Here is a 27,282-nt window from a genome sequence, read left to right as displayed (position 1 = left end):
AGACAGGGGGTGGGATCACTTAGAAAAGCACAAGCAACCTGCTCCGCTATAGGGCAAAGAAGTGTGGAAAGTTTGGGTGTTGTACCCCTAAAACTGTAGGAGGAGTAGCGTTTAGAAAATGGGGGGCGCTAAGAAGAAGAAGAAAAAAAAGCGGAAGAATAAACTAAAGTCTAAGAACAGTCTGTTGGGGTTTTCAACCCAACACAATTATATTTTAGTGATGGAAACCTACTGACCATTCAAAGCAATATATATTGTGGCTTTTTGGGGGGGAAGTAGAAGAAAAGAGATGCTTTATTAATTAATTTATTAATATTTGGTTACACTAAACAAACATTTTATCTTTTTGGCAATTACTGAGGCACTGTTTCACTGGATTTTTTAAATTTAATCTCATTTTACTTTGGCAAAGTGGCATTGTGGCAATATATTTGCTAATGTGCAGTTAAATGAGAAAGAAAGGCTAATAAAGAGTTAATCTCAAGCTGCAGGCAGTTCTCTCAATAGTGCTATTAAGTCTTCCCATATTTCTCCTGTTCAGATGATCAGAAGCCTCACAGGAAAAAAAAAACACTGAGCTCTGTAAAGAAAGTTCCCATAATGCCTCGCTTCTGCATCAAGACCAAGACCGGTGTACATGCTCAGTTTGTAAGACTATGAGGAAGCCTCCTGCTGATTGGCTCATATCAAACATTCCTAAGGGGGGGGGGAGCTTAGCATTCTTGAGGGAGGGGGGAGCAGGAGAGAGTTGCATGTCTCTGGCAGAGGAAAACAAACAGATAAGAAATCCTGTAGTTTTTGAAAGAGAACTCTCTTTCTGTAAGTGCTTATGGCTGTATTTACATAGACCTTTCTGATAAAGTTTACTTATTTACCTTTCCTTCTTCTTTAATGTATTTTAATTTGACAGCAAAAATAGTTTCAGCAATCTCTAAAATATTACAGTGAGCTTTAAAGACCATATTAAAATAAATATAAACTTAAACTAGGTCAATCAAGCTAAAAATTATAAGATAAGGATTGTGATAGAATCTTCTCTTCTTCAGCAGGATTATTTCTTCTTTATCAATATTATATGCAGCATCAGAAGAACATAAAGAAGAACATGCTAAGTAGATAGAGTGTCTTCATTCCAGATGTCTTAAGGTTGTATTGTAACACTGCTGTTGGTAACACGTACACCATACCATCCTTTCCAGAAAACCGAGTCCTGACCACCATGCTGGAATCTTATAAATCTTACACCAGGTCCATATCCTGAAAATGTGTGGTTTATCTATCATGGTAAAGAGAATTAGATTATATATCACAATGACAACTGTTAACTCATTTGATATGACACTAAAAATTGTTTGCGACCCCAGTAAATATAAGGTCTTATTTACATAAATAAATATACATGTGTATATACAGTATATTTAGTTTAATGTGCATTAGACCATAGGTCATTTCTGTATATCTATTTCCACCCCACCAGTAGAGGTTGCTCATAAACCCATACCAGGATATAGTTTAGACACAGAGAGCGGCATTTCTTTCAAGAAGCATCCAACCAGTAACTCTGGCTTTGTGTCTCAATTCATTTTCTTTAAAAGGTATGTAGTTTACAACCTGTTTAGCCCCATAATATGTTGGTACAATATTCTTATCTAAAGAAAAGATTCATTGATTAAGGCAGTTAGTGTATTGAAATGTTCTTATATATTATCTTAACATAGTAACTAGGAAAAATGACAAAATGGCTCATGCTAAATTTTTCACAGTGGTTTAGGTGTATACATGCTTATGTGTATTCTCAGATTTGGGATTTGTGTGAAACAAAACATAGTTTCTGTTATTTTGTAAACTGTTAGAGTGTTACTAGTTAAATAGGCTGGCATGCTGGAGCCATTTTGTCAGCCTGCCTACCAGTTTTATTTTGACTCTGTAGAAGGTTATATATACAGCTGGTCTACTGCTGCAAACTATTTTGTGAATCAGTTAGATATTAATAGATATCCTATAGTCTATTTTGAATTTATGGTATTACTCCTATTAGCATGTAAATATTTTTAATTATTATAATTACATTACTTTGAGTGAAATACACTTATGTATCCACGTATGTGGAGGAAATCCCGTAGGCAATCGGACTTTATCCATTATAAATTCCTATTGGCCTGCTTCAACTCTGCCTAGATGAAGGAATATTACAATAATAAACAATAATAAATCCAACCCGTGACGCCTGTTTTCTATATTCAATACCCTTCTGCTTCCCTCACAGACTCCATTACCTAACTTTATGCACTCTCCCCAAGGACTTTACGGATTTCTTCATGAACAAAGTGGAGTCCATCCACAATCAGATTCCCTCCTCTACTAATACAAACCAGCTCCTCCTTCCTCAGCCCCCTTCTGCATGTCTTAGCTCTTTTGGTCCTGTGACTGCTCCGCTCACCACTTGCTCTCTTGACCCTATGCCTTCTTCTCTGCTTAAACACTGTGCTGCTGAACTTACTCTAGTTCTTACTCACATTTTCAACTCTTCTCTGACTTATTAAAGTTTCCCCTCTTCGACTTGTGTCAAGCCTGTCCTTGAAATGGCCACGCTGGACCCGTCCAGTCTCTCTAACTACCGACCTGTCTCCGTTCTTCATGTGCCTTCAAAAAAAGTGTATTGTCTTTGCCTGTATTACTTACTTTCTTAACGCCCATAATTTATTGGACCCACTGCGATCTGGTTTTCGGCTTACGCACTCTGCTGAGACGGCGTTGTGCAGAGTTACAAATGATCTTCAGGTTTCCAAAGCCAAAGGTCACTTTTCTATACTAATCCTCCTCGATCTATCGGCTGCATTTGATACGGTCGACCACTCCCTCCTGATGCAAACTTTGCATTCGATTGATATCCGTAGTCAGGCTGCATCCTGGATTTCCTCTTACCTCTCTAACTGTTCATTCACTGTCTGCTATGCTAACAAAACCTCATCTCCAGTTCCTCTTAATGTAGCGGTACCCCAAGGCTCTGTATGTTGTTGTTCTCCCTCTACACACTGGCTTTGGGAGATCTCATTCAGCTTTAAATATCCTCTGTATGCTGATAATATCCAAATTTATTTTTCACCCCCTTCATTAACAGTTGAAACTGAGACTCAAATCTCTAACTGCCTTATAGCTATTTGCAATTGGATGAACCATGCCACCTCAAACCGAACCTAACAAAAACAGAACTAATGATCTTTCCACCTAAGCCTGGTTCTACCCCCCTTTACTATCACTATTGATGGCACCCTCATCAACCCTGTTGATTCGGCGCATTGTTTGGGGTGATCTTTGATTCCTGTCTCTCCTTCTCTGACCATATTAACACCACTGTCAAAACCTGTCACTTTTTCTTATTGCCAAAATCTGTCCCTTTCTTTCTACTACAACAGCTAGGCTGCTCATGCATGCTCTCATCCTATCCTGACTTGACTACTGTATCCTGCTACTAACCGGCCTCCCTAACTCCCATCTTTCCCCCCTACAGTCTATATTAAATACTGCTGCCAGAATTCTCCTCCTCTCATCCAGGAGAGCTCATGCCCTTCCCATGCTAAAGTCCTTATTGTGGCTTCCTATTAAACAAAGAATATCTTACAAACTCCTTCTCTTAAAGGAGAAGGAAAGGCTAATAAAGAGTTAATCTCAAGCTGCAGGCATACCTTCAGTCCTCTCAATAGTGCCCTTAAATCTCCTCATATTTCACCTGTTCAGATGATCAGAAGCCAAACAGGAAGAAAAAACGCTGAGCTGTGTAAAGAAAGTTCCCATAATGCCACGCTCCTGCACCGAGACCCAGACCAAGTGTACATGCTCAGTTAGTAAGACTATGAGTCAGCCTCCTGCTGATTGGCTCAGATCCACATTCCTAAGGGGGAGGGAGTGAGTTCTTAGCATTCTTGAGGGAGGGGGGAGCAGGAGAGGAGAGAGCTGCGTGTCTCTGGCACAGGAATTACAGAACAACAAATCTTTTGACACAGAACTCAGTGCAATGTTTCTGTGAGTGCTTATGGCTGTATTTACATAGACATTTCTAATAAAACTTACTTAGTTTTTGCCTTTCTTTCTCCTTTAACCTTCAAAGCCCTCCATTCCTCTGTTCCTCACTACATCTCTACTCTTGTGTCTCCATACGTTCCTGGCTAACTCTTTCGTTCATCGCAGAGCAACCGCTTGGTTGCGCTCCCCCCACTACTACTGCTGTTTCCTGCCTTAAACCTTTCTGCAGTGCTGCCCTTTACATTTGGAATGCCCTCCCTGATTTCCTCCAGAGAGAATCCTCCCTAAGTCTTTTTAAAACTAAACTTAAAAACTAAAACTAAACTTAAAAACTACCTTTTGGAGCACTCGCCCAGCACCTGATCTGTGAACTAGCACTCATATTTTAGTGTCACCCACTGTGACCTACAGCACTTATATTTGCCTATTCATGTCTGTAAGTTACCCTCCCATATAGATTGTAAGCTCTACGGGGCAGGGACCTCCATCCTCTTGTCTTTGACTCTTAACTTATTGCAACTGTATCTTGTATTTACAGGGCCGGATTTCTGTTCTGGGCGCCCCGAGGCCGCCCCTGTACGTTGCCCCCCCTCCACCCGTGCGCATGCACAAACGTGCCCCCCAGTGCACATGCGCAAACGCGGGATAACCCCCCGCGAGTGCGCATGCGCTACTTTAAACTCCCATATGGAGCAGTGGGGAGAGGTCCCGACTGCTCCGTATGGGAGCCAAATTTAAAAATTTTCTTGCGGCGGGGCGGCATGCCGCCCCTAAACTTGTGCCGCCCTAGGCCTGGGCCTTTGTGGCCTCTCCACAAATCCGGGCCTGTGTATTTATATGTATTTATTGTTATACTTTGTATTTATCTATTATTATCTTAATAACCCCCTGTTTGTATTAATGTATTCTACTGTACAGCGCTGCGTACACAAGTAGCGCTTTATAGATAAAGATATACATACATACATGTGTCTAAATACTGTACCACTGTGAAGGTGTGAGACTGTCATGTGTCATATATTTGCCCTGAATGTAAAGTAATGGGAGAATTTAGGCACAATTAAAATAACTGAACAAACAGTATGTTGTATGTCAATTAACTACAGTTAACCCCGCTTCCTCTATAGTTACACCCCTGACTTTAGCTGTGTTTCAATTCATTTTCTTGAAAAAATAATTTCTTGCCTAATAAAAGAAAACATAATTATAAGCAACTTTTCAATATGAATTTATTAAAAATGATAAGTGCTTTAAAGTTATTTGTAAATGTAATTGCTATTAAAAGCAGCATTTGCTGAACTCCTGGTTGTTTCTTTTTAAACAATGTTGCAAAAGCCAGACTCCTTCAGCAAGTCAGGTCTGTCAATCTATTGGCTTGGTTACATTATTTCAAGTGCCAGAGCCACCAGGGCAGAGAATAGAAAAGGACAGACAAACACTACTTTTAATAGCAGTTATATATACAAATAATTAAAAAAAACTTTACAAATTTGTAATGAATGTATATTGCAAAGTTGCTTAGATTAATGTTTTTTTTAATTAGGCAAAAAATTATTTTTGGGGTTGACATGTCCTTTAACAGAATGACTGTTGCTACTGCCGCAACATGGGCCTGTAACACTATGACCTTTACATTAGCAAACCTGTTTTTGAAGGTCTCTGGTAGGAGAAAAGTATTGTGTACTTGTTGCCCAGCTCCTTATCTATTTCAGATGTACACTTTTTACACATATTAATTGTTCTCTGCATATACTTTTATAAATCTGTCCTTTCTGTCTGAGAATTTTCAGCACAGTAGATTTTAAAATATCGAATGTTACTCCTTAGCTCCCTCATGACAATGAAGGGTTGCTCCAGGGGCTGCAGCTGTCTAAGGCAGTTGTAGCGCAATGTTGGTCGGTCTCCTTAGTATCTGTGTGTCAAACCTGTTAATGATATGCTCCCTGTACAGGTCTTAGGGTTCCAACTCTTTATGCCTGTACAATTGTTGTATAAACCCCATGATCTGTTTTATAAATACATCTCCACTGGGTCTGATCTCCATAAACTCATGGAGTCAGACAATACAATACTGATGAAATAAAGTAGTAGTTCTTACCCCAGTCAGATATGGAAAAGGCATCATGTCAGATCAAAATTTGCTGATGACATATTTTACACTACTGATGCCATCCTGTAAACCATAATCTTAGCATTGTTTCTATCACAGATCTTCATACAAAGAATATCTTTATTGTTTTGCAATTTATGGCCTTGCCTGAATATGTAAATCATGCAAAGAAAATCACATAGTTGGTTATATACTATAAAAACTGTATTTCTATGTTCCAGAAATGATCAGCTGTGGATGGGGAGAGTGATTTGACAGCATCAGTTTTTTGATTCTCAGACTTACAAAGTTAGCTATAATTTTGGTAACAATCACATATGTCTATAAACTGTGGTAGAATGGCCCAACAAATGAGAGAAAAGGTGAGTTTTCCCTTCAAGTTCTCCATAGTGGGAGATATAACCTTTAGAGGAGAGGTTTATTAAACAGAGAATGGGTTCTCTGTTTAAATGGTTTTGCTGTCTGACCCTGGAAGCTATAGGATTCTGGATAGAACAAGCGGATCAGGCGATCCATTCTAGTAGTCCAGCTCACCTATTGGGGCTTACTTTCCACAGGAAGGCTGTCCTGTGGAAAAGTATTTAATTGTATGGAAATGTGTGAGACAGTCTCAGAGCAGGGCACAGAGCAGGAAGGATACCTCTCTGATTTAGGACTCCCAGAGGGGCTGGGGGTGCTTCCTGCCGCTGCACAGAGCAGAGGGAGCCCAGACTTGAGAAAGCTACCAAGAGACTGAGGATCTAAGGAGCTGAAAGGAAAGCCAGGAGGGTAAGCTAATTCCCCAGAAGTGTTGTACAGGGGTGACCCCAACATTTGTGTTTTCTCACTGGTAGTCCACAAGGGCCCAGGTTAGTGAGGGAACTAATCTAATGTGTGATGGTAGCGCCCAGAGGGGAGGATTTACTTTTATGATTTGTTTTGTATGTTGAAATGGGCACCCCTGTGTAAATAAACTGCCTTAAAGTCAAGAAAGTGTCTGTCATGGATCCCACTAGTTTACAAAACATACTTATTGGATGACATATATAGATGTATTTGGGATTTACCTGGTTCCAGCTGGCATCACTAAACTGTGGAATTGTTATTATCTCGCTCTTATATTCAGTGATTATATCTTTGTTGTCAGATAGAAGCTGCACACAGAGTTCATACAAACATCCTGAATCAGACCTAGCTGCATACCTAAGAGCAAACACAAACTTTAGTCACAAGGCCAAAAATAAACACAAAATAATCAGTCCTTACCCAGATAAGTAAAAAAAAAGTTTAAAAAGTGCATTCATTAAGTAACATATATTTATTACATAAAGAAAATTAAATAAGAAAATGGTTGCACCTCCCACACAAAAGTGTTAGATCCAATGAGGACAGATGGGTAATGTGCACATGGAGTATTAAACACATACTGTATATACAAAAAAATAAGATCACACAAAGTATGATGTTAACAGAACTCCAGATATCTGCACTATTCCCATAAACATCAAACAGGTGGATAAAAACCAGGATATGTGTCACGATCTCCCTGAGGAGACGCTGTGGAGTACCAGGAAGGTGGGAGCCTGAAGACTGGGTAACCCGGAGTGTAACCATAAGTCACAAAACTGGTGTCGGAGGCCATGTTGAAAGTGAAGAACTTTAATAAACTTGGTGATGTAACCGAACACACAACGAATATACAAACTGAATGTAGAACGGCAGGCAGAGGCAGAATCCAAAAAACAGGCAAAAGGTCAGGGCAAGCGGCAGTCAAGCAAAGTCAAGGACAGGCCAAGGTCAAAACCGGGAAATCAAGGCAGGACTAGAAAGGACTCAGGAACAAGGCAGAAGGCAGGATCAGGACACGGAACTGGAGCTTGGAACCAGCGGGAACAAGAACAGACACAGGAACAGGGAACACGAAGGCAGGGTCACGAGAGACAATTAATGACCAAGCAAGGGGCAATGGTCAGGGAAAAGCTTATAAAGGGAGAAGATTAGAAGATGGGAAACACATGAGGTTAATGAGGTGGGCGGAGGAAAGGGAGCAGACAGAAAGTAGGAGACAAGAGAAGAAACAGACAGACCGAAATGACTCCAGTGGCTACAGAGGCAAATGCATGCCGCCAGGAACACCCCAAGTGGTGTTCGAAACCCGCTGATCCTGACATTACCCCCCCCTTGAGGATCGACCACTGGGCGATCCCAGGATCGGGTGGACATATTTTAAACATTTTCCTACCAAAAATGTCCTTAAGGCTTGCAGTCCAAAAAATGTCCAAAAGTTTCAACCAGGATCAGAAGCCAAAGCCAGAGGGTCGTCAGGAACAGAAGCCGAAGCCAGAGGGTCGCCAGGAACAGAAGCCGAAGCCAGAGGGTCGTCAGGAACAGAAGCCAAAGCCAGGGGGTCGTCAGGAACAGAAGTCGAAGCCAGAAGGTCGTCAGGAACAGAAGCCGGAATCAGAGGGTCATCAGAAGCCGAAGCCAAAGGGTCGCCAGGAACAGAAGCCGAAGCCAAAGGGTCGCCAGGAACAGAAGCCGAAGCCAAAGGGTCGTCAACAAAAGGTAGGCCACCAAGGTCAGGATTTAGAACAGAGAAGTTGCCAGAATCGAGAGCCACAGCGGATGAGACGCCAGGGTCAGGAGCCACAGCGGATGAGACGCCAGGGTCAGGAGCCACAGCGGATGAGACGCCAGGGTCAGGAGCCACAGCGGATGAGACGCCAGGGTCAGGAACCACAGCGGATGAGACGCCAGGGTCAGGAGCCACAGCGGATGAGACGCCACACAAAACACCCATTACAGGTGAAGCACCATCAAACACACCCATTACAGGTGGAGGACCATCATAGACACCCATTACAGGTGAAGCACCATCATACACACCCACTACAGGTGGAAGAGAGATGCCCAGGGAAGCAACAAGACCACCACTCACTGCAACGGAACTGGCAGTGTCTGTGACAACAGAATCACCAGATCTAGTAGCAGGGAAGGTAGGCCCGGAAGCAATTTTGTCCTCAGAGGCTGCTGGCAGAAGCATCGGCACTGAAGCGAGAACAGGCACGACCGCTGGCACAGAGGCTGGAGCAGCCACAACTGCTGGCATGGGAGCTGGCAGGACCACTGGCACAGGAGCTGTCACAGGCAGGACCACTGGCACAGGAGCTGGAACTGATGGCTGGAGAACCGGCACGGAGGCTGGAGCTGATGGCTGGAGAACTGACACAAGGGAAGGAGCTGGTACAGACCTTACTGCTGGCACAGGAGCAGGCAGCCGTCAGGGTGCAGGCACAGGCTGAGTAGCAGACACCGGAGCAGGCACTGGCTGGATGGAAGACACCGGAGCAGGCACTGGCTGGATGGCAGGAACCGGAGACTGAACTGCGGGTGCAGGAACCGGAGACTGGACTGCGGGTGCAGGAAGCGGCAGGTTAACAGCAGGTGCTAGAGCAGACAGCAGCAGCTTTCGGGGAGCCGGCACAGGAGCAGACAGCTTTCGGGGAGCCGGCACAGAAGCAGACAGCGGGCAGGGAGTCAGCTGGCACTGGAGCAGTCAGCTTTCTGGGAGCCGGCACAGAAGCAGACAGCTTTCGGGGAGCCGGCACAGGAGTGGAGACTGGCACAGCAGTGGAGTCTGGCACGGCAGCGGAGTAAAGTTTAGAGCTGGACCGCCAGAGGGATGGTAGAGGCCCAATCTGTGGGAAAGCTGGCAAGGGACCAAGCCGCCTGAGAGCAGGTACCAGAAAAATAGACAAATACGCAGGTGCTGAAGGCTGGGCAGCCGGTCCTGGAGCAGCCAGCATTGGAGCAGACACTGGAAGCTGGGCAGCCAGCACCGGAGCAGACAGGGGGATAGCTGGCACTGGAGCAGGCAGGGAGATAGCCGGCACCGGAACAGACAGGGAGATAGCTGGCACCGGAGCAGACAGGGAGATAGCTGGCACCGGAGCAGACACTGGAAGCTTGGCTGCAGGAACTTGAGCAAGAGACTGGTTTTTAATAGACAGACTCACGAACTGGGGTTCAGGTCTGAGAGACTTGAAAATGGTCACAGGTTTGATGTCAGACTGCGGAACAGCCAAAGCTGACAGGGGAGCAGTTACAGACTGAACAGAAGGTAAATGAACAGACATGGGTTTAATGGCAGTTTGAATCTCATCCTCATCAGAATCCACATCTTCCCAATCTTCATAATCAGAAAAATCAGTATAGTCATCTTCACAGTCTGGTTCCTCATCATAAAAATCATAATAGGAAGGAACAGTAGGCTGGTGGATATTCAATATATTTAAATCAACAAGCTGTGAATATCTTGGGACTGAAGGGGTAAACGGGAAAGGTTTTACAGAACCGGCAGTCCCAGTGGCACTTGAAGAGAATGAGTCAGAGGTAACTGGGAATAAATCCCCAGTAAAAGTAGCTTTCAGATAGGACAAAAAAGCACAGGGATCCTCCTGGCCTTTTCAGCAATGCACCATTCCGCCCATACACGAGCATCTCCCTCTAGGAGATAACGAGCTATAAGTCTACTCCTTAAAGGATTAGTGGCTTGTACAAAAAATGGAGCAGAACTTAAGGCTTTACATGAAAGCAGAAAGGCAGAAAAAGAATCTTCCTCACCTTTGTATTTCTTGAGGGTAGAGAGCCAAGGAGCAGTAGAGAGTTGTAGTTCAACATCACAGGACATGGAGGAGTTACCGACAGGCTCCATTTTGTATGGCTTGGTCATTCTGTCACGATCTCCCTGTGGAGACGCTGTGGAGTACCAGGAAGGTGGGAGCCTGAAGACTGAGTAACCCGGAGTATAACCAAGGCAGGGTCACGAAAGACAATTAATGACCAAGCAAGGGGCAATGGTCAGGGAAAAGCGTATAAAGGGAGAAGATTAGAAGATGGGAAACACATGAGGTTAATGAGGTGGGCGGAGGAAAGGGAGCAGACAGAAAGTAGGAGACAAGAGAAGAAACAGACAGACCGAAATGCCTCCAGTGGCTACGGAGGCAAATGCATGCCGCCAGGAACACCCCAAGTGGTGTTCGAATCCCGCTGATCCTGACAATATGATTTTGAATTCAATTTAAAACTTGCATAGGGTAAAGACTTTTGATCCATTAAGGGAACTCAAAAGAGGTCAAAAAGTGAGAAAATAGCAAAAGGAGGAAGGCAGAGAAGCCAGAAACGATTGAGGAGAGAGAACAGGTGCAACAATGTATCGCTATCTCGCCACCCTTATAAGACACTTATCCTCACATTTTCTCCTATCCCACTGGCAACAATTATATCGACTATCACCAAACCAGTGTTTTTCAAATTGTAAGTGTTATCATCCACCCAAAACAATTGTAGTCATATAGATAGGTCACCTTACTTTGGTCTTACCTTGGTCCACATCAAATTGAGTAGCAGATATCTATATCCCGCTGCTTATACAACCAAATCCAGGGCCAGAACTAGGGGTAGGCAGAAAAGGCATCTGCCTAGGGCGCAACGGACGGGGGCACCAGGCAGATGCCACTCCTTTCACTTACCCCTAGTTCTGCGCCCTTCCCCCCCACCGCATCACCCCCCTCCAGTGATCCAGTAACCCTATGTGCGTTCATAAGTGCCTGTCCACAAAGGATGGGGGCAGGCCAATCCAGACGGGTTGCCTAGGGCACCCGTCTGTCTTGGCCCGGCGCTGACCAAATCACAGAACATTCTCCCCACGCTGTCATTCCAACTTGTGGCCTAATCACCAGGAAACCCCCATAACCACTGAGCGATTTGTTTACCCACACTATTAAAACCCCTTCAACACCCTTCAATAACCTCCCCCCTCACAGGTGCCTGACGAGCGTTTTGCTCCTGTACGGTTACAATTGTTGCCAGTGGGATAGGAGAAAATGTGAGGATGAGTGTCTTATAAGGGTGGCAAAATCATGATATATTGTTGCACCTGTTCTCTCTTTCCTCAATTGTTTCTGGCTTCTGTGCCTTCCTCTTTTTGCTCAAGGGTATAAGTAGCACATTGGGTGCAGGACAGGCAGGGATACAATTATTTTCTCACTTTTTGACCTCTTTCAAGTTCCCTTAATGGATCAATAGTCTTTACCCTTTTAAATTGAATTCAACATGGCAATTGTAATTTTATTAATAAAAGTTACATTTTAACCATATCCTGGTATTTATCCACCTATTTGATGTTTGTGGGAATGGTGCAGATATCTTGAGTTCTGTTAAGTTTATACTTTGTGTGATCCTATTTTTTTGTATTCAGTAACATATAGACAGATCCTTTGGGCATGGGTACAAATTCTGCACCTGGCTTATGGTCTTCTTGCTATAGTACTACATGTAATGTAGTAAAAATATTATTAAAGTATTTCTTATTTCTTGTATAGTACTACATGTAATGTAGTAAAAATATTATTAAAGTATTTCATATTTCTTGAAAATGTAAGGTTGTGGAGTTATGGATAATAATATTTTTAGAATATTTTGTTTTTTTTTTAATGTATAACACAGTGGTATAGTCAACCAGTTAACATCATGGTGCCTACCTAAAAAAGATTGTACGGCAAACTGCTAGAATGGAAAGCAAAGACCTGCTCTTTTCCTGTGAATACAACTCTGCTTATGTTTGGCAGTGCTATTTTGTTTTGGGGGGGCGGGCATTGATATCCCCTATTCTGCCCCCCTAACTTGCTCATAATTCAGACACAAGTTAGAAATGGCTGGTGCAAGTGCTGTGTCACTGAGCACAAGGAGCACAATTTAGCACTTATGTTTGGAGCTTTAATGAAGGGGCCCTAATATATATACTACTAAAACAAGATAAAAAGAGGGATAAAGCCGTTTCCTACAAGCCAAAAAACTGTGCTGTCTTTTTTTGACATTTTACGCTTTCTCCTTCATGGACTTGTGGTGGATCATCCTTGTGAAAACAAATACCTTATTGTTTGAGCAATCCACACACCGTTGGAGGGATAAAAAAAATACTGCTGTAGAAAATTTTAAAAGTTACTACTGTAGAATTTTAAAATCTTTAGGCTTTGTCAGCACTTAGTAGTTCTGTCACTCCAGGCAATCTTTATATGTACTGTTCCCCTCAGTGATGAGAGAAGGAATACATAAACAACAATTATGCCTTTCATTTATAAGGGAATTATATTACATTTTGGTTCCTAGTCTATCCATAATTTAAATTTCATATTGCTTTTGATTTATTTTTTCTCTTTCACTATTCTTTTGTATGTATATCTTTATTTATAAAGCGCTACTTATGTGCACAGCGCTGTACAGTAGAATACATTAATACAAACAGGGTGTTAATAAGATAATAGATAAGTACAAAGTATAATAATAATAAATACAGATAAATACAGCAGCAATAAGTTAAGAGTCGAGGACACAAGAGGAAGGAGGTCCCTGCCCCGTAGAGCTTACAATCTATATGGGAGGGGTAACTAACAGACACAAATAGGCAAATATAAGTGCTGTAGGTCACAGTGGGTGACATTACAATATAAGTACCAGTTCCCAGATCAGGTGATGGGCGAGTGCTCCAAAAGGTAGTCTTTAACCTTAGTTTTAAAAAGACTGGGGGAGGATTCTCTCCGGAGGAAATCAGGGAGGGCATTCCAAATGTAGGGGGCAGCCAGGCAGAAAGGTTTAAGGTGGGAAACCGCAGTAGTGGGGGGCGCAACCAAACGATTGCTCTACGAGGAACGAAGGAGTCGGCCGGGAACATACGGAGACACAAGGGACGAGATGTAGTGAGGAGCAGAGGAATGGAGGGCCTTGAAGGTTAGGAGAAGAAGTTTGTAGGATATTCTTTGTTTGATAGGAAGCCACGATAAGGCCTTTAGCAGGGGAAGGGCCTGAACTCTCCTGGATGAGAGGAGGAGAATTCTGGCAGCAGTGTTTAATATAGACTGTAGGGGGGAAAGATGGGAGTTAGGGAGGCCGGTTAATAGCAGGTTGCAGTAGTCCAGTCGTGACAGGATGAGAGCATGCACGAGCAGCTTAGCTGTTGCAGTAGAAAGAAAGGGACGAATTTTGGCAATATTGCATAAGAAAAAGTGACAGGTTTTGACAGTGGTGTTAATGCGGTTAGAAAAGGAGAGACTGGAGTCAAAGATCACCCCCAAACAACGCGCCGAATCGACGGGGTTGATGAGGGTGCCATCAATAGAGATAGAAAAGGGGGGGGTAGGACCAGGCTTAGGCGGAAAGATCATTAGTTCAGTTTTTGTTAGGTTGAGTTTGAGGTGGCGTTGGTTCATCCAGTTAGAGATGGCCAGGAGGCAGTTAGAGATGGCCAGGAGGCAGTTAGAGATTTGAGTCTCAGTTTCAGCTGTTAATGAAGGGGTCGACAGATAAATTTGGATATCATCAGCATACAGATGGTATTTGAAGCCAAATGAACGGATAAGATCTCCCAAAGACAGCGTGTAGAGGGAGAACAACAACGGCCCAAGTACAGAGCCTTGAGGTACCCCCACATTAAGAGGAACTGGAGATGAGGTTTTATTAGCATAGGAGGCAGTGAATGAACGGTTAGAGAGATAAGAAGAGATCCAGGATGCAGCCTGACTGCGGAGACCAATCGAATGCAGAATTTGCATCAGGAGGGAGTGGTCAACCGTATCAAACGCAGCCGATAGATCTAGGAGGATTAGTATGGAAAAGTGACCTTTGGCTTTGGCAACCTGAAGATTGTTTGTAACTCTGCACAACGCTGTCTCAGTAGAGTGTGCAGGCCGAAAACCAGATTGCAGGGGGTCTAATAAATTATGGTCATTGAGAAAGTTAGTAATACGGGAGAAGACAATACGCTCTAAGATTTTGGAGGCAAGCGGTAGAAGCGAGACAGGGCGGTAGTTAGAGAGACAGGACTGGTCCAGCGTGGCCTTTTTTAGGATGGGCTTGACACAGGCCTGTTTGAAGGAAGAGGGGAAGCTTCCAGAGGTCAGAGAAGAGTTAAAGATGTGAGTAAGAGCCGGAGTAAGTTCAGGAATGCAGTGTTTGAGCAGAGAGGAAGGCATAGGGTCAAGAGAGCAAGTGGTGAGGGGAACAGACAAAAGAATGTGGGAGACCTCGGAGACAGTTACGGACCTCGGAGACAGTTACTCTTTTAATCCACATCTTGAATTTCTCCTCATACCCCCCTTCCCCCTCTTTATGTGTCATTGTCTTCTTCCTCTCTTTCTGGGAGCCATTCTTTTACCCATCTCCCCTGATGCCAGTCTCCCCCTTTAATCTTTTATTCTACCTACTTTTCTATTCACCATTAAATAATCAGCCCATGTGCTGTTTTACTCACACACCCTATACCTGTCACTCTTTCTTTAGTTCTCTCCCCATGTCTTACTCTTCCAAAATACATCCTTGTGCCATATTACCTTCCTAACCAGTTTCTTTTTTACACCTTTTCCTTTTTATACTCTTTTGTTTACGTACTTTTCCCAAGTCACTGCACCCTGTCAACATATGCCATTATTACTCTCTTTAATCCTATTCCCATGGACCCTTCATTCTCTCTTTTTATCCATCTCGCTGGTTACCCTCTGTTTCAGTCTGTCTGCATTTTACTCCTTTCCATGTCTGGCCATTTTCCCTCCTTCCCTGCCACCATTCCACCTTTAACCCCTCTCCCCATGTCTCACACTCTACCCCTTTTAAAGGACATGTCAACCCCCCAACCAAAAATTTTAGCAGAGAAAAGCCTTGGAGTTTCTCTCACTGCAGAGCTGGATAACTCCCTCTCCCCCCTCCCTTCAGGATCTCCTTGTCTTCCTGGCGTGGTGCACATGCCCAGTTTCATGCCATTTTAATGAGCATGCTCACTTGAGATGAATCTCTTCTCTACACAGCAGACGATTGAACTCTTTAACCACGCCCACAGTCAATGCTCCAATGAGCCGATCGCATAGGCAGTTGCTATACTAACTCTGCCTTTGTAAACGAGAGCTCTCTGCTCCCTTTCTTTCTTCTGACTGCAGGCAGGAAAGTTTAACCTTTTCACTGCTGAATCTGATCTGCAGGCATTTAAGTGAGTCTTGCAAGCTTAAACAGTGTTTGCTGAAATATTTAAGCAATGTACACTTCATTCCTGTTTAATTTTATTGTTGTTGAAGAGGTCAGGTGCACGCTCTTGATGACATCACCCGGCAAAATGGCCACTGGGTGACACGCAAAACAGAGCAGAAAAGAATGCTGTGGTGCAGGCTGTAGGAGGAGATTGAGGGAGCGGCACTTATGCGGTTTAAGTGGGGGTAAGGCACCATATCCATTAGAAGTGAAATTAAAATTAAGGTTGACATCTCCTTTAACTTTCTTTTAATTAATCTATCTGTCTGCCCCTTTTTCTTTTCTTCAGGTTGTCCCCACACTGACCCCTCTTTAGGAAAAGAAAGGGATGAGCTTCTAACTTTTAAACTCCCACCCCACTGGTCCGTTCACTTAAATGAACATGGTGCATAACTAGTATTGGTTTAAGCTGAGCATCCATTAGGGGAAGTACATTCTAAGGATTTTTGTTTTTTTTCTAAATTGCACCTTTCCTACATTATGCCCAACCCAACATGTCTGCATTGCATTTTCTACCTAATTCTGTTTCTGATTCTGCTCTAACGTATCATACTGGAGACGATGATTCCTTACCAGTCTTCAATAAGTATATTCGGTTGATCTGTGTCGAGCAGATCCTCCCAGTATCCTTCACTAAGAAGATCTATAAGCTGTGACTTACTGCACCATCTACAATAGGAAAAAATTATAAGGGGGTAATAAATACACATTTAGTATTAGAACAACCTGCATTTTTATACCAATACAAATGGGGGCACTTCCAGGTAGTTAGTAAGCAGGAAGTAAGTAAATGTGTAATAGCACAATACTTATTGATCAAATGTCAAAGTTTAAGTTCCATCAGTCAATATCAAATGGAATATAATTTTCCCAGTCACAATCCCAGCTGCTGTAAACCAGAGGCTGTGCCACTTCAAAAGTTGGTCAAATCAAACAAAGTCCGGCATTTTTTGTTTTGTTTTACATTTAAAGCATTCATTTTACATTTAAATCCATGTAACTAGATTCCTGCTGCAATACACATGTCTTAACCCTTTAAGTGCCATGGGACGTAGATTCTACGTCCAAGGCACTAAGGGACCAAAGTGCCATGGGACGTAGAATCTACGTCCAATGGCACTGTCGGGTTTACAAGCGCTGCGCTCGCTTTTAAAGCAGCGCAGCGCTTGTAAAGCCTTCACAACCCCCTAGGCAACGAGCGAATGAAGACATACTCACCGATCCGGTCGCCCAGCCGCACCGATCCGGTCCCTCAGCCAATGACAGCAGTGGACACGCATTGATGACGTGTCCACTGCTGTCCCTTTAAATATCGCCGCCCCCGCGTCGCCTCTTCACTCCTGCTGCGCACATGTGACTGCTGGAGCCCCCCTGCTGCCTTCCTGCTGCCTTCCTGCTGGATTGGTCGCCCTGATTGCCTGCCTGCATTGTGTGAGCTGAACTACAACTCTCTAACCACTGTTTATTTTGCTTATTTCTATCTCAACTGTCTAAAAAATTTTTTTTTTTTTCCCATTTCTTCTTCTATATTTGTCATTATTACACTTTTACACACATACACACTTATTTACAACTTTCCCAAGCACACACAGACACTTACACACACACACTTAGAAAAAAAAAAAAAAATCTTTCTTTCTTTTCTTTTCTTTCTTTCTTTGCTTTCTTTGGCAGTCTTTTTTTTTTACTAAAACTTTATTTCTGATCTTGCTCTATAATTATCTGATTTATTTGGTTGCATTTTAGTGTTTTTTTTGCATTTTCATAATTGATTTCTGTTTTTGAATTATTCTATTGCACTGTAACTTTTTTATTGCTATTGGGTGCTGAATTTGCAGTGACGTTTGTGGATCCAGGGCTCTGGCCACTGATTTCATTGCAATAATTGTTCTTCTGTTGGTTTGAGTGGTTTTATTTGAATTTACTGATTTTATGGTGTTTTATCTTTGCATTGTTCTTTATTGTGTATTTAGTGCCCCTAAAAGGTTGCTTTTGCAGTGACATTGGTGGATCCAGGGCTCTGACCACCGATTTCATTGCAATTATTGTTCTTTTGTAGGTTTGGGTGGTTTTATTGGAATTTACTGATTTTATGGTGTTTTATCTTTGCATTGTTCTTTATTGTGTATTTAGTGCCCCTAAAAGGTTGCTTTTGTAGTGACATTGGTGGATCCAGGGCTCTGACCACCGATTTCATTGCAATTATTGTTCTTTTGTAGGTTTGGGTGGTTTTATTTGAATTTACTGATTTTATGGTGTTTTATCTTTGCATTGTTCTTTATTGTGTATTTAGTGCCCCTAAAAGGTTGCTTTTGCAGTGACATTGGTGGATCCAGGGCTCTGACCACCGATTTCATTGCAATTATTGTTCTTTTGTTGGTTTGGGTGGTTTTATTGGAATTTACTGATTTTATGGTGTTTTATCTTTGCATTGTTCTTTATTGTGTATTTAGTGCCCCTAAAAGGTTGCTTTTGCAGTGACATTGGTGGATCCAGGGCTCTGACCACCGATTTCATTGTAATTATTGTTCTTTGATTGCTTTTAGTGGTTTTATTCCATTTGGTTTCAGTTGTTCTAGAAAGATCCAGAGGTGCTAAGTTCAGATTGTTCTAGTAGTCTCTATTGCCAAAGGTTAACTCCTGGTCATCCCTTGCTGGCTTGAGTTTATCAAAAGGTTACAGTGAGGTTTTTTTTTTCTAGCTTCTCCTATTACAAGTGTTGTCTTGCTTGCTGCTTTTTTTTTTTTTTTTTTTTGCTTGCTTGTTTTCACTTTGCCTGCTGATTGCTAGATTTGCAGTTGTTGGTATATTTCTGGCACAATGGCCAAACGGTTTTACAGCACCGAGGAGGCTGCTAGGTATTGCATGGACTCCAGCTCAGAAGAATTTAGCGATTCTGGGTCTGAGTATGTGCCATCTGACCACTCTACTGAGGAATCAGAGATAGACGATAGTGACACGGTTAGCGCAGAGGATAGTAGTGGTGGCACGCTTACTGCTGAAGAGGCAGAGGCTGGTGGTAGTGCCCAAGATGTACCCATGGAAGTAGAAGAGGGTGAGGGTAGCACTGATGCAGCAGTTGGAGAGCCTGCGTGGGGGCCTCCCTGTAATTATGTCCCTGAAATTCCCCCTTTCACTGCAGTCCCTGGCATCAGTGTGGACACCACTAATTTTGAAATTATAGATTTTTTTAATCTCTATATTACAGAGGCCATCCTACAGGACATGGTCCGTTACACAAATTTGTATGCTGAGCAGTATCTTGCCAGCAACCCTTTACCGGGTTTTTCAAGAGCCCAGGCATGGTATCCCACAAATATAAACGAAATAAAAAGATTCCTGGCTCTTACATTGGCAATGGGACTCGTAGAACGTAATTCTTTAGCTTCCTACTGGGATACCAATACAGTCCTTTCCATCCCTCTTTTTTCAGCCGTTATGCCAAGAAACCGTTATCAAATTTTATTGCGGTTTCTTCACTTTAACGACAACACAACGGCTGTTGCCCCTAATGAGCCCGGTTATGACAGGCTTTATAAATTGAGGCCCCTTATAGATAGCCTGTCTCAGCGCTTCGCAGAGGTTTACACCCCCTCCCAAAATGTCTGTGTTGATGAGTCCCCTTTGCTCTTCAAAGGGCGCCTAAAATTTCGTCAATATATCCCAAGTAAGCGTTCTCGCTATGGGATGAAATTTTACAAACTCTGTGAAAGCAGCACGGGCTACACTAGTTATTTCATGCTGTATGAGGGAAAGGACACTAATTTGGACCCCCCCGGTTGTCCCACTGACTTGACTACCAGTGGTAAAATTGTTTGGGAGCTCATAACTCCACTGCTGGGCCGAGGTTACCACTTATACGTGGATAACTTTTACACAAGCATCCCTTTATTTAGAGCCCTAAATTCTTTGGACACCCCAGCCTGCGGCACAGTCAACCGTAACCGCAAAGGACTGCCCAGGGAATTGCTGGATAAGAAACTGAAGCGTGGAGAAGTACATGCTCTAAGAAGCAATGAGCTCTTGGCCATAAAATATTCAGACACCAAAGTTGTTTTTATGCTTACTACTATCCACGATGAGACCATGATTGTCCAACACAGAAGTGGCGGTAGGCCCTCAAAAACAAAGCCACTGTGTAGTAAAGAATATAGTAAGCATATGGGTGGTGTTGATAAATCCGACCAAATACAACATTATTATAATGCCACCCGAAAAACCAGGGCCTGGTACAAAAAAGCAGCAATTTATATGATCCAAATGGCCCTTTATAATTCTTATGTCGTTTACAAGGCGGCAGTACCAGGCCCCAGATTGTCTTATTACAATTATTTGCTGCAGTTGCTCCCTGCCTTGTTGTTTGGTGATGTAGAGGAGGTTCCTGACATGCCAGGTAACGACAATGTTGCCCGAATGGTGGGTAAGCATTTTATAGCACAAATTCCACCAACACCTAAAAAAACATATGCCCAGAGAAAATGTAAGGTTTGCCGTTCCAAGGGTGTTAGGCGAGATGTCCGGTATTATTGTCCCAAGTGTCCTAGCAAGCCTGCTTTGTGTTTCCACCCATGTTTTGAAGTGTACCATACTGTGGTACACTATGAGAGGACTTGAATTTTGTGTTTTTATAGGTAGGTTATGGTTCTCTGTGTTTGTTGGTGGAATAAGGATTTAGCATATCAGAATAGTGAACTTGGCATGTTCTAGGTTTTTATGCACAAGGTTTCAGGACTCCAAACTTAGCTGTGCTGGCAAAGTGACGCTGTTTTTTATTTATTGAGTTTATCTATTCTGGCAGGTCCGTACTTTACTTATAACTAGGTTATAGATATATGTGATGAAAAGTTTGGTAAGGTGTGTCATATTGGCAAAAGTGTTTTCTTTTTTTTAGTAAAGTAGGGATTTATGGTGTGTGATTTTGTTTTTTGCACAGGTTGTCAGAAAAACAAAGTGTGCTTGTAGCTTGTGGTTGTTTAGACTTGTTCTTGGGCATTCAGATTTTTGTGTTTGAGCTATGGTTATTCAGGCTAGTTGCAGTGTTTCTTTGGTTATGGGGTAGGACTTATATTGTGCTGTTGGTATAGCGAACTGAGGTGCTGGGTGACTGACAGGGCGCATGATAAAACTTGTGGTGTGTGATGAATCAATGAGATGTTTTTATCTCTAAAGCTGATGCCACAAGTCCTTTTACTGGCACCTCAAAAGCTTGCCTGTCAGCGCAGTTATCTGTGCATAGTTTTGTATATTACTTTGTATTTCTGGGCAGCATTTAACTACTGTAAGTGTAGGCCTTGAGTTTTTTGCAAAGGTTCTTGAGCACAGGATGACAGATACATTATGGTTTTTTGTGCTTGTAGTACAAATTGAATATCTACTGTATGTTCTGGTTAGGTTACACAAGTTGCAGTGGCTCTCTAAATATAAAAACTTTGCGTAATACTGGTGTGCCACTGGTGACTGCTGCACGGCACGTAATGGTGCACATAATTTTATCTCTGATGCTAATGCCCCAAGCTTTATTGTTGGCACCTAAATTCCTAACCTTTAGTGCAACTTCTAAGGACATTTGCATCATTTATGGGCCAAATTACTATGGATTTTTTGGCAAATATCCTTCTAAATGTGGTGCAGATTTTGTCATTTCTAAAGTAGTGTAGGAAGAAGCAAAAAACTGGTATCATAACACCACAGGAAAGATGGAACTCAAATCAAAGATGCTCCACAAAACAGAAATAGGTGAGTAAAGTACAATTTAGGGGTTTATTTGGGGGGGGGTAAAGTAAAAAACTGCAAGGGGTGCATAGAGTGCATTTTCAGGTTTGGCGGCCATGTACTTATGTGCAACCAGACATATGGGGTGTAATTTTATTCAGGGTAACTTGCTAATTGATACTGAGCAAGTTTTTTGATAGTTGCCGTTGAGATTTTGGGGAGAAATCTAACTTTATATTTTTTTTCAGACCAAGAACGGTGTCTCTAAATAGCTGAAGTTGTCTATTTTTAATCAATGTATAGTTTATATGGGTTTTTTTACAGTTAAGGGGCAATTTTGTCTGAAAAACTTTGAGATGTGCACATAAATTGCAGCCCCATTATTATGCATTGCCCCTGTTTTGGGGCATTTGGTGGCCACGTCTTTATGTGCACCCATACATATGGGGTATCGTTTTATTCAGGGGAACTTGCAGATTGATGTTTAGTAAGTTTTTGGTAGTTGCCATAGAGATTTTGGGGAGAAATCTAGGTTTGTATCTGTTTTTTCCTTGATTTCTGACCAAAGCACCGACTTCTGCAAGGGACTGCGGCCGCAATTTTCCATGTAGAAAGAGGAGAGTGGCGTCTCTGAATAGCTGATGGTGTGCACTTTTCAGAAATATATAGTTTGTGGGGGTTATTTTACAGGTATGGGGGGTTAACACTGAAAAACTGCAGGAAGTGCACATAGAGCTCAGTGAAATTGCCCTTTTGCATTGCCCCTGTTTTGGGGCATTTGGTGGCCACGTCTTTATGTGCACCCATACATATGGGGTATCGTTTTATTCAGGGGAACTTGCAGATTGATGTTTAGTAAGTTTTTGGTAGTTGCCATACAGATTTTGGGGAGAAATCTAGGTTTGTATCTGTTTTTTCCTTGATTTCTGACCAAAGCGCTGACTTCTGCAAGGGACTGCGGCCGCAATTTTCCATGTAGAAAGAGGAGAGTGGCGTCTCTGAATAGCTAATGGTGTGCACTTTTCAGAAATATATAGTTTGTGGGTGTTTTTTTTACAGGTATGGGGGGTTAACACTGAAAAACTGCAGGAAGTGCACATAGAGCACCGCCCCCAAAATTTCAACTGAAATTGCCCTTTTGCATTGCCCCTGTTTTGGGGCATTTGGTGGCCACGTCTTTATGTGCACCCATACATAGGGGGTATCGTTTTATTCAGGGGAACTTGCAGATTGATGTTTAGTAAGTTTTTGGTAGTTGCCATAGAGATTTTGGGGAGAAATCTAGGTTTGTATCTGTTTTTTCCTTGATTTCTGACCAAAGCGCTGACTTCTGCAAGGGACTGCGGCCGCAATTTTCCATGTAGAAAGAGGAGAGTGGCGTCTCTGAATAGCTAATGGTGTGCACTTTTCAGAAATATATAGTTTGTGGGGGTTTTTTTACAGGTATGGGGGGTTAACACTGAAAAACTGCAGGAAGTGCACATAGAGCGCAGCCCCCAAGATTTCAACTGAAATTGCCCTTTTGCATTGCCCCTGTTTTGGGGCATTTGGTGGCCACGTCTTTATGTGCACCCATACATAGGGGGTATCGTTTTATTCAGGGGAACTTGCAGATTGATGTTTAGTAAGTTTTTGGTAGTTGCCATAGAGATTTTGGGGAGAAATCTAGGTTTGTATCTGTTTTTTCCTTGATTTCTGACCAAAGCGCTGACTTCTGCAAGGAACTACGGCCACAATTTTCCATGTAGAAAGAGGAGAGTGGCGTCTCTGAATAGCTAATGGTGTGCACTTTTCAGAAATATATAGTTTGTGAGGGTTATTTCACAATTAGGGGGGGTTAACACTGAAAAACTGCAGGTAGTGCACATAGAGCGCAGCCCCCAAAATTTCAACTGAAATTGCCCTTATGCATTGCCCCTGTTTTGGGGCATTTGGTGGCCACGTCTTTATGTGCACCCATACATATGGGGTATCGTTTTATTCAAGGGAACTTGCAGATTGATGTTTAGTAAGTTTTTGGTAGTTGCCATGGAGATTTTGGGGAGAAATCTAGGTTTTTTATCTGGTTTTTCCTTGATTTCTGACCAAAGCGCTTACTTCTGCAAGGGACTGCGGCCACAATTTTCCATGTAGAAAGAGAAGAGTGGTGTCTCTGAATAGCTGAAGGTGTGCACTTTTCAGAAATATATAGTTTGTGGGGGTTATTTCACAGGTAGGGGGGTTAACACTGAAAAACTGCAGGAAGTGCACATAGAGCGCAGCCCCCACATTTTTAGCTGTAATTGCCCTTGTGCATTGCCCCTGCTTTGGAGTGTTTGGTGCCCACGTCTTTATGTGCACCCATACATGGGGCATCATTTTATTCAGGAGAAGTTTGTCTTTCAAATATGCCTTTGTTAGAAAATTTTTATGAGATTTTTTTTTGTCAAATCCACATTTGATCATGCGTCCAAGTTTACGTTTTAGAAAAAAAAAAAATGTCATAAAAAGTTCCAAATTTCACAATGCACTGACAAAAGGTATTTGGCTTTTGAGTGAAAACTACATTGCACCTAGAAACCTGAAGGTCTGTAGTTTCTAAAGATACCAAACATGAGGGGAAATTTTAGATTTACATATAAGTTATGCTGCATCAACTGTTACAAGCGCTTTTCTGCTTTGTTCTGGTGTGATATTGTACTAAGTATTGCTTTAGTTTGGGGGTTACTTCTGGACAGGAACTGTGGGGTACCACCACATATTTGGTATCGTTGGAATTGGGAGTATCAGGGCTTTTACAAACAATAAAAAAAGTGAGTAAAATTAACTTTTCTATGGAAAAAAACCTTAAAATATACAGAAATTTTTCATAATTTTTTTTTTTTTTACATATTTCACCCAAAATACACATCATATCTCCAGAAAAGTTATAAAATTTGGTATGTATGTCGAAGCCCAATTAGTGACGAAAAAAACGATATATAATTTCCCTAGTTTCATGGAGGTTTTCCTACCAAAAAACATTGTTAAAGTGAATGAGTACAAAATGCTTAAAAAACGTCTGGCACTGGGGGGAACCGAAATGACGAATTCGGCTGGCACTTAAAGGGTTAAACTTACTCAAATGATGTTGCAAAATATTTCTTTATTCCTTCAAATGGAAAATCATTTCCATTATCTCCTGGAAGGTCCTCTATTTTCCAACCATCTCCTCCATAATTCAAATCTTCCCAGTAATCGAATTCCTCTAGAAAACATGTAACATTGAGAATCCAATAGTATTATAGTTTAATAAAAACTTGATTGACCTCATCTGTTATTGTAGGCTAAAAATGTAAGTCTTTATTACAATAAGCTTTCTGGTGGGTGAGGCAATAAAAATATAGAAAAACATGTATGGTATGAGTCCAACTTGGGTCTGTTTTCTGGAACACAACATGCTTGCTTTCCAGTGGTTTATGAGCCAAATTTATGTTTATTTTAAATAGACATTTGGCTTTTCTTGTGTGGACAGCACAATTGCAATGTGTTCTCCTTGACTCTCTCTAACACAAAAAAGGTAAGAATGGGGGTAGCATCTGGCTGCTGCCTCAGGTGGCAGTAGCCCCTACTGCAACCCTGTATCCTGCCAGTGCTGAGTTGCCAGCCCCTGCTGGCAATCCCTTTGCTGTACAACCAGCAGAAGTTTTGTTTATGAAATCTGGTATTCACTGTATTCCACGGGTTTCCAATCACCACTGGGCCATAGAATAGACCTACTTCTAATCAGAAATCCAGAAAACCTTGCCAATTATCACCCAGTATATTTAATGACACTTTAAATAAGTGCAAATTAAATTTAATCAAAAGTAAAATAAATAACCCCTTATAAACTGATATTTCTGTTTCTGCATTTAAAAAAAAATATTGAAAGCAAAAGGAAGAGCGCCTTCTAGTAATTAAAGCCAATTCAAATTTAAAACAATGTTTTTTTAGTAAAACAATTTACTGTCTTCTTAACAAGAGACAAGGAGGACAAGGAGGATCACTTTATGCAACTGAAATGTTGGATTTACAATAAAAATACTTTTATTTTGATGCCAACACCTGATACTGAGTGCAGTATGTTTAGCTATCTTACCCTTTCTCACATAAAGGTCTATGCAAGATGAAGAGCCATAAACTGATAATTTCACTATAAGGGAATAAGGTACCTGGTGAAGTTGGCTAATATATGCTTTTTTTAATATTAATATAGGAAAGAATGGGCTGCACCCATAACTAACTTTATACAGGTTTTAATGGTAAACGGTTGATAGGAAATTATAGGCATGTTTTTAACTGACATTAATTACTAAAGTACTCACTTTCCCTTGTTCTGCAAATGAAGTAGTTTGAATCATTTACCTAATAATGATATTGCAAATGATTTTTTACCTTCTCCGCTGTTATTTTTGAGCAAATTTCTTTTTCTTTTATTGAGAAAGTATACAGTCTTCCAGTTTATTGGTTCTTTTTCTAGTTCTGTTTCCATAAAACAATCTTGCATACATTTTGTTTGCCAGAAATCTAGTCCATCAATTATGTTCTTCCATTGACTACACACCAAACGACACACCAGGACCAACTCTTCGGCAGGTATTTCAGAAAGTATACGGATCAGAATGTCATCTGGGAAGTTCTCCATTGAACTGAATATATGTTATAAAACAGTAAAAAAGGTACAATGTGTTAACTACACATTATATAAAACAGGCATCCTTCTAATGTAGTAGATTTTACATAATATTTCCAATTAACAAGTTTGTTGTTTATTATAGTTTATTTATATAGTACCATGTTGGAGAAGATTATCATGTAATTTTCTTACCATGGTCTCACAAACCAGCAATAGGTTGATTTAAAATAAAGCTTTAGTGAAAAATCTGGAAGATGGGACAGATTGGAGTCTAACCTAAAATGGTATCAGATGATGGAGGGGCATGCAGATTTCAGCTGGTGAGACACAGAGAGTAAGGGCTCTGGTACACGGGGAGATTAGTCGCCCGCGGCAAAACTCCCTGCTCGCGGGCGACTAATCTCCCCGAGTTGCCTTCCCTCTGCCATCCCACCGGCGAACATGTAAGTCGCCGGCGGGATGGCAGACGCGGCGAGGCGATTTCGGGAAATCGCCGAAAAAGCCTCGCGAGTCTTTTTCGGCGATTTGCGCGAAATCGCGCCGCCGCGTCTGCCATCCCGCCGGCGACTTACATGTTCGCCGGTGGGATGGCAGAGGGAAGGCAACTCGGGGAGATTAGTCACCCGCGAGCAGGGAGTTTTGCCGCGGGCGACTAATCTCCCCGTGTACCAGAGCCCTAAAGAGTAGAATGCCACTGGAGCACATAATAAACAAACATAATCAGATATAGAATTTAGTTTTGCAGCAG

At 42.1% G+C, this 27,282-nt stretch overlaps 1 protein-coding gene across 1 annotated transcript; it reads right to left on the bottom strand.

The window, feature by feature from the left end:
• Positions 1–843: 843 nt before the first annotated feature.
• Positions 844–26,543, bottom strand: fbxo2 (F-box protein 2). The gene is made up of 5 exons (XM_031906685.1): positions 26,294–26,543; positions 24,998–25,124; positions 16,760–16,855; positions 7,180–7,315; positions 844–1,276 (listed from the first exon to the last, which is right to left on the bottom strand). The coding sequence occupies exons 1-5, from the start codon at positions 26,541–26,543 to the stop codon at positions 1,142–1,144; spliced, it is 744 nt and encodes a 247-aa protein (XP_031762545.1). The 3' UTR covers positions 844–1,141.
• Between the last annotated feature and the right edge of the window lie 739 nt (positions 26,544–27,282).

The sequence above is a fragment of the Xenopus tropicalis genome, chromosome 7 (genome assembly GCF_000004195.4).
Source record: "Xenopus tropicalis strain Nigerian chromosome 7, UCB_Xtro_10.0, whole genome shotgun sequence".
Classification (NCBI taxonomy): Eukaryota; Metazoa; Chordata; class Amphibia; order Anura; family Pipidae; genus Xenopus; species Xenopus tropicalis.
The sequence above is the reverse complement of the archived record's forward strand: the minus strand, read 5'-3'. Positions and strand labels throughout refer to the sequence as shown.

What these genes read in the sequence shown, in the direction of transcription:
- fbxo2 (XM_031906685.1), bottom strand. Translation starts at nt 26,543, where the DNA reads ATGGAGAACTTCCCAGATGACATTCTGATCCGTATACTTTCTGAAATA. An exon ending in CAAAAATAACAGCGGAGAAG is followed by an intron (nt 25,125 to 26,293) that starts GTAAAAAATCAT and finishes CATGTTTTCTAG; the next exon opens with AGGAATTCGATTACTGGGAA. An exon ending in GTGATGCCAGCTGGAACCAG is followed by an intron (nt 1,277 to 7,179) that starts GTAAATCCCAAA and finishes TTACCATGATAG; the next exon opens with ATAAACCACACATTTTCAGG.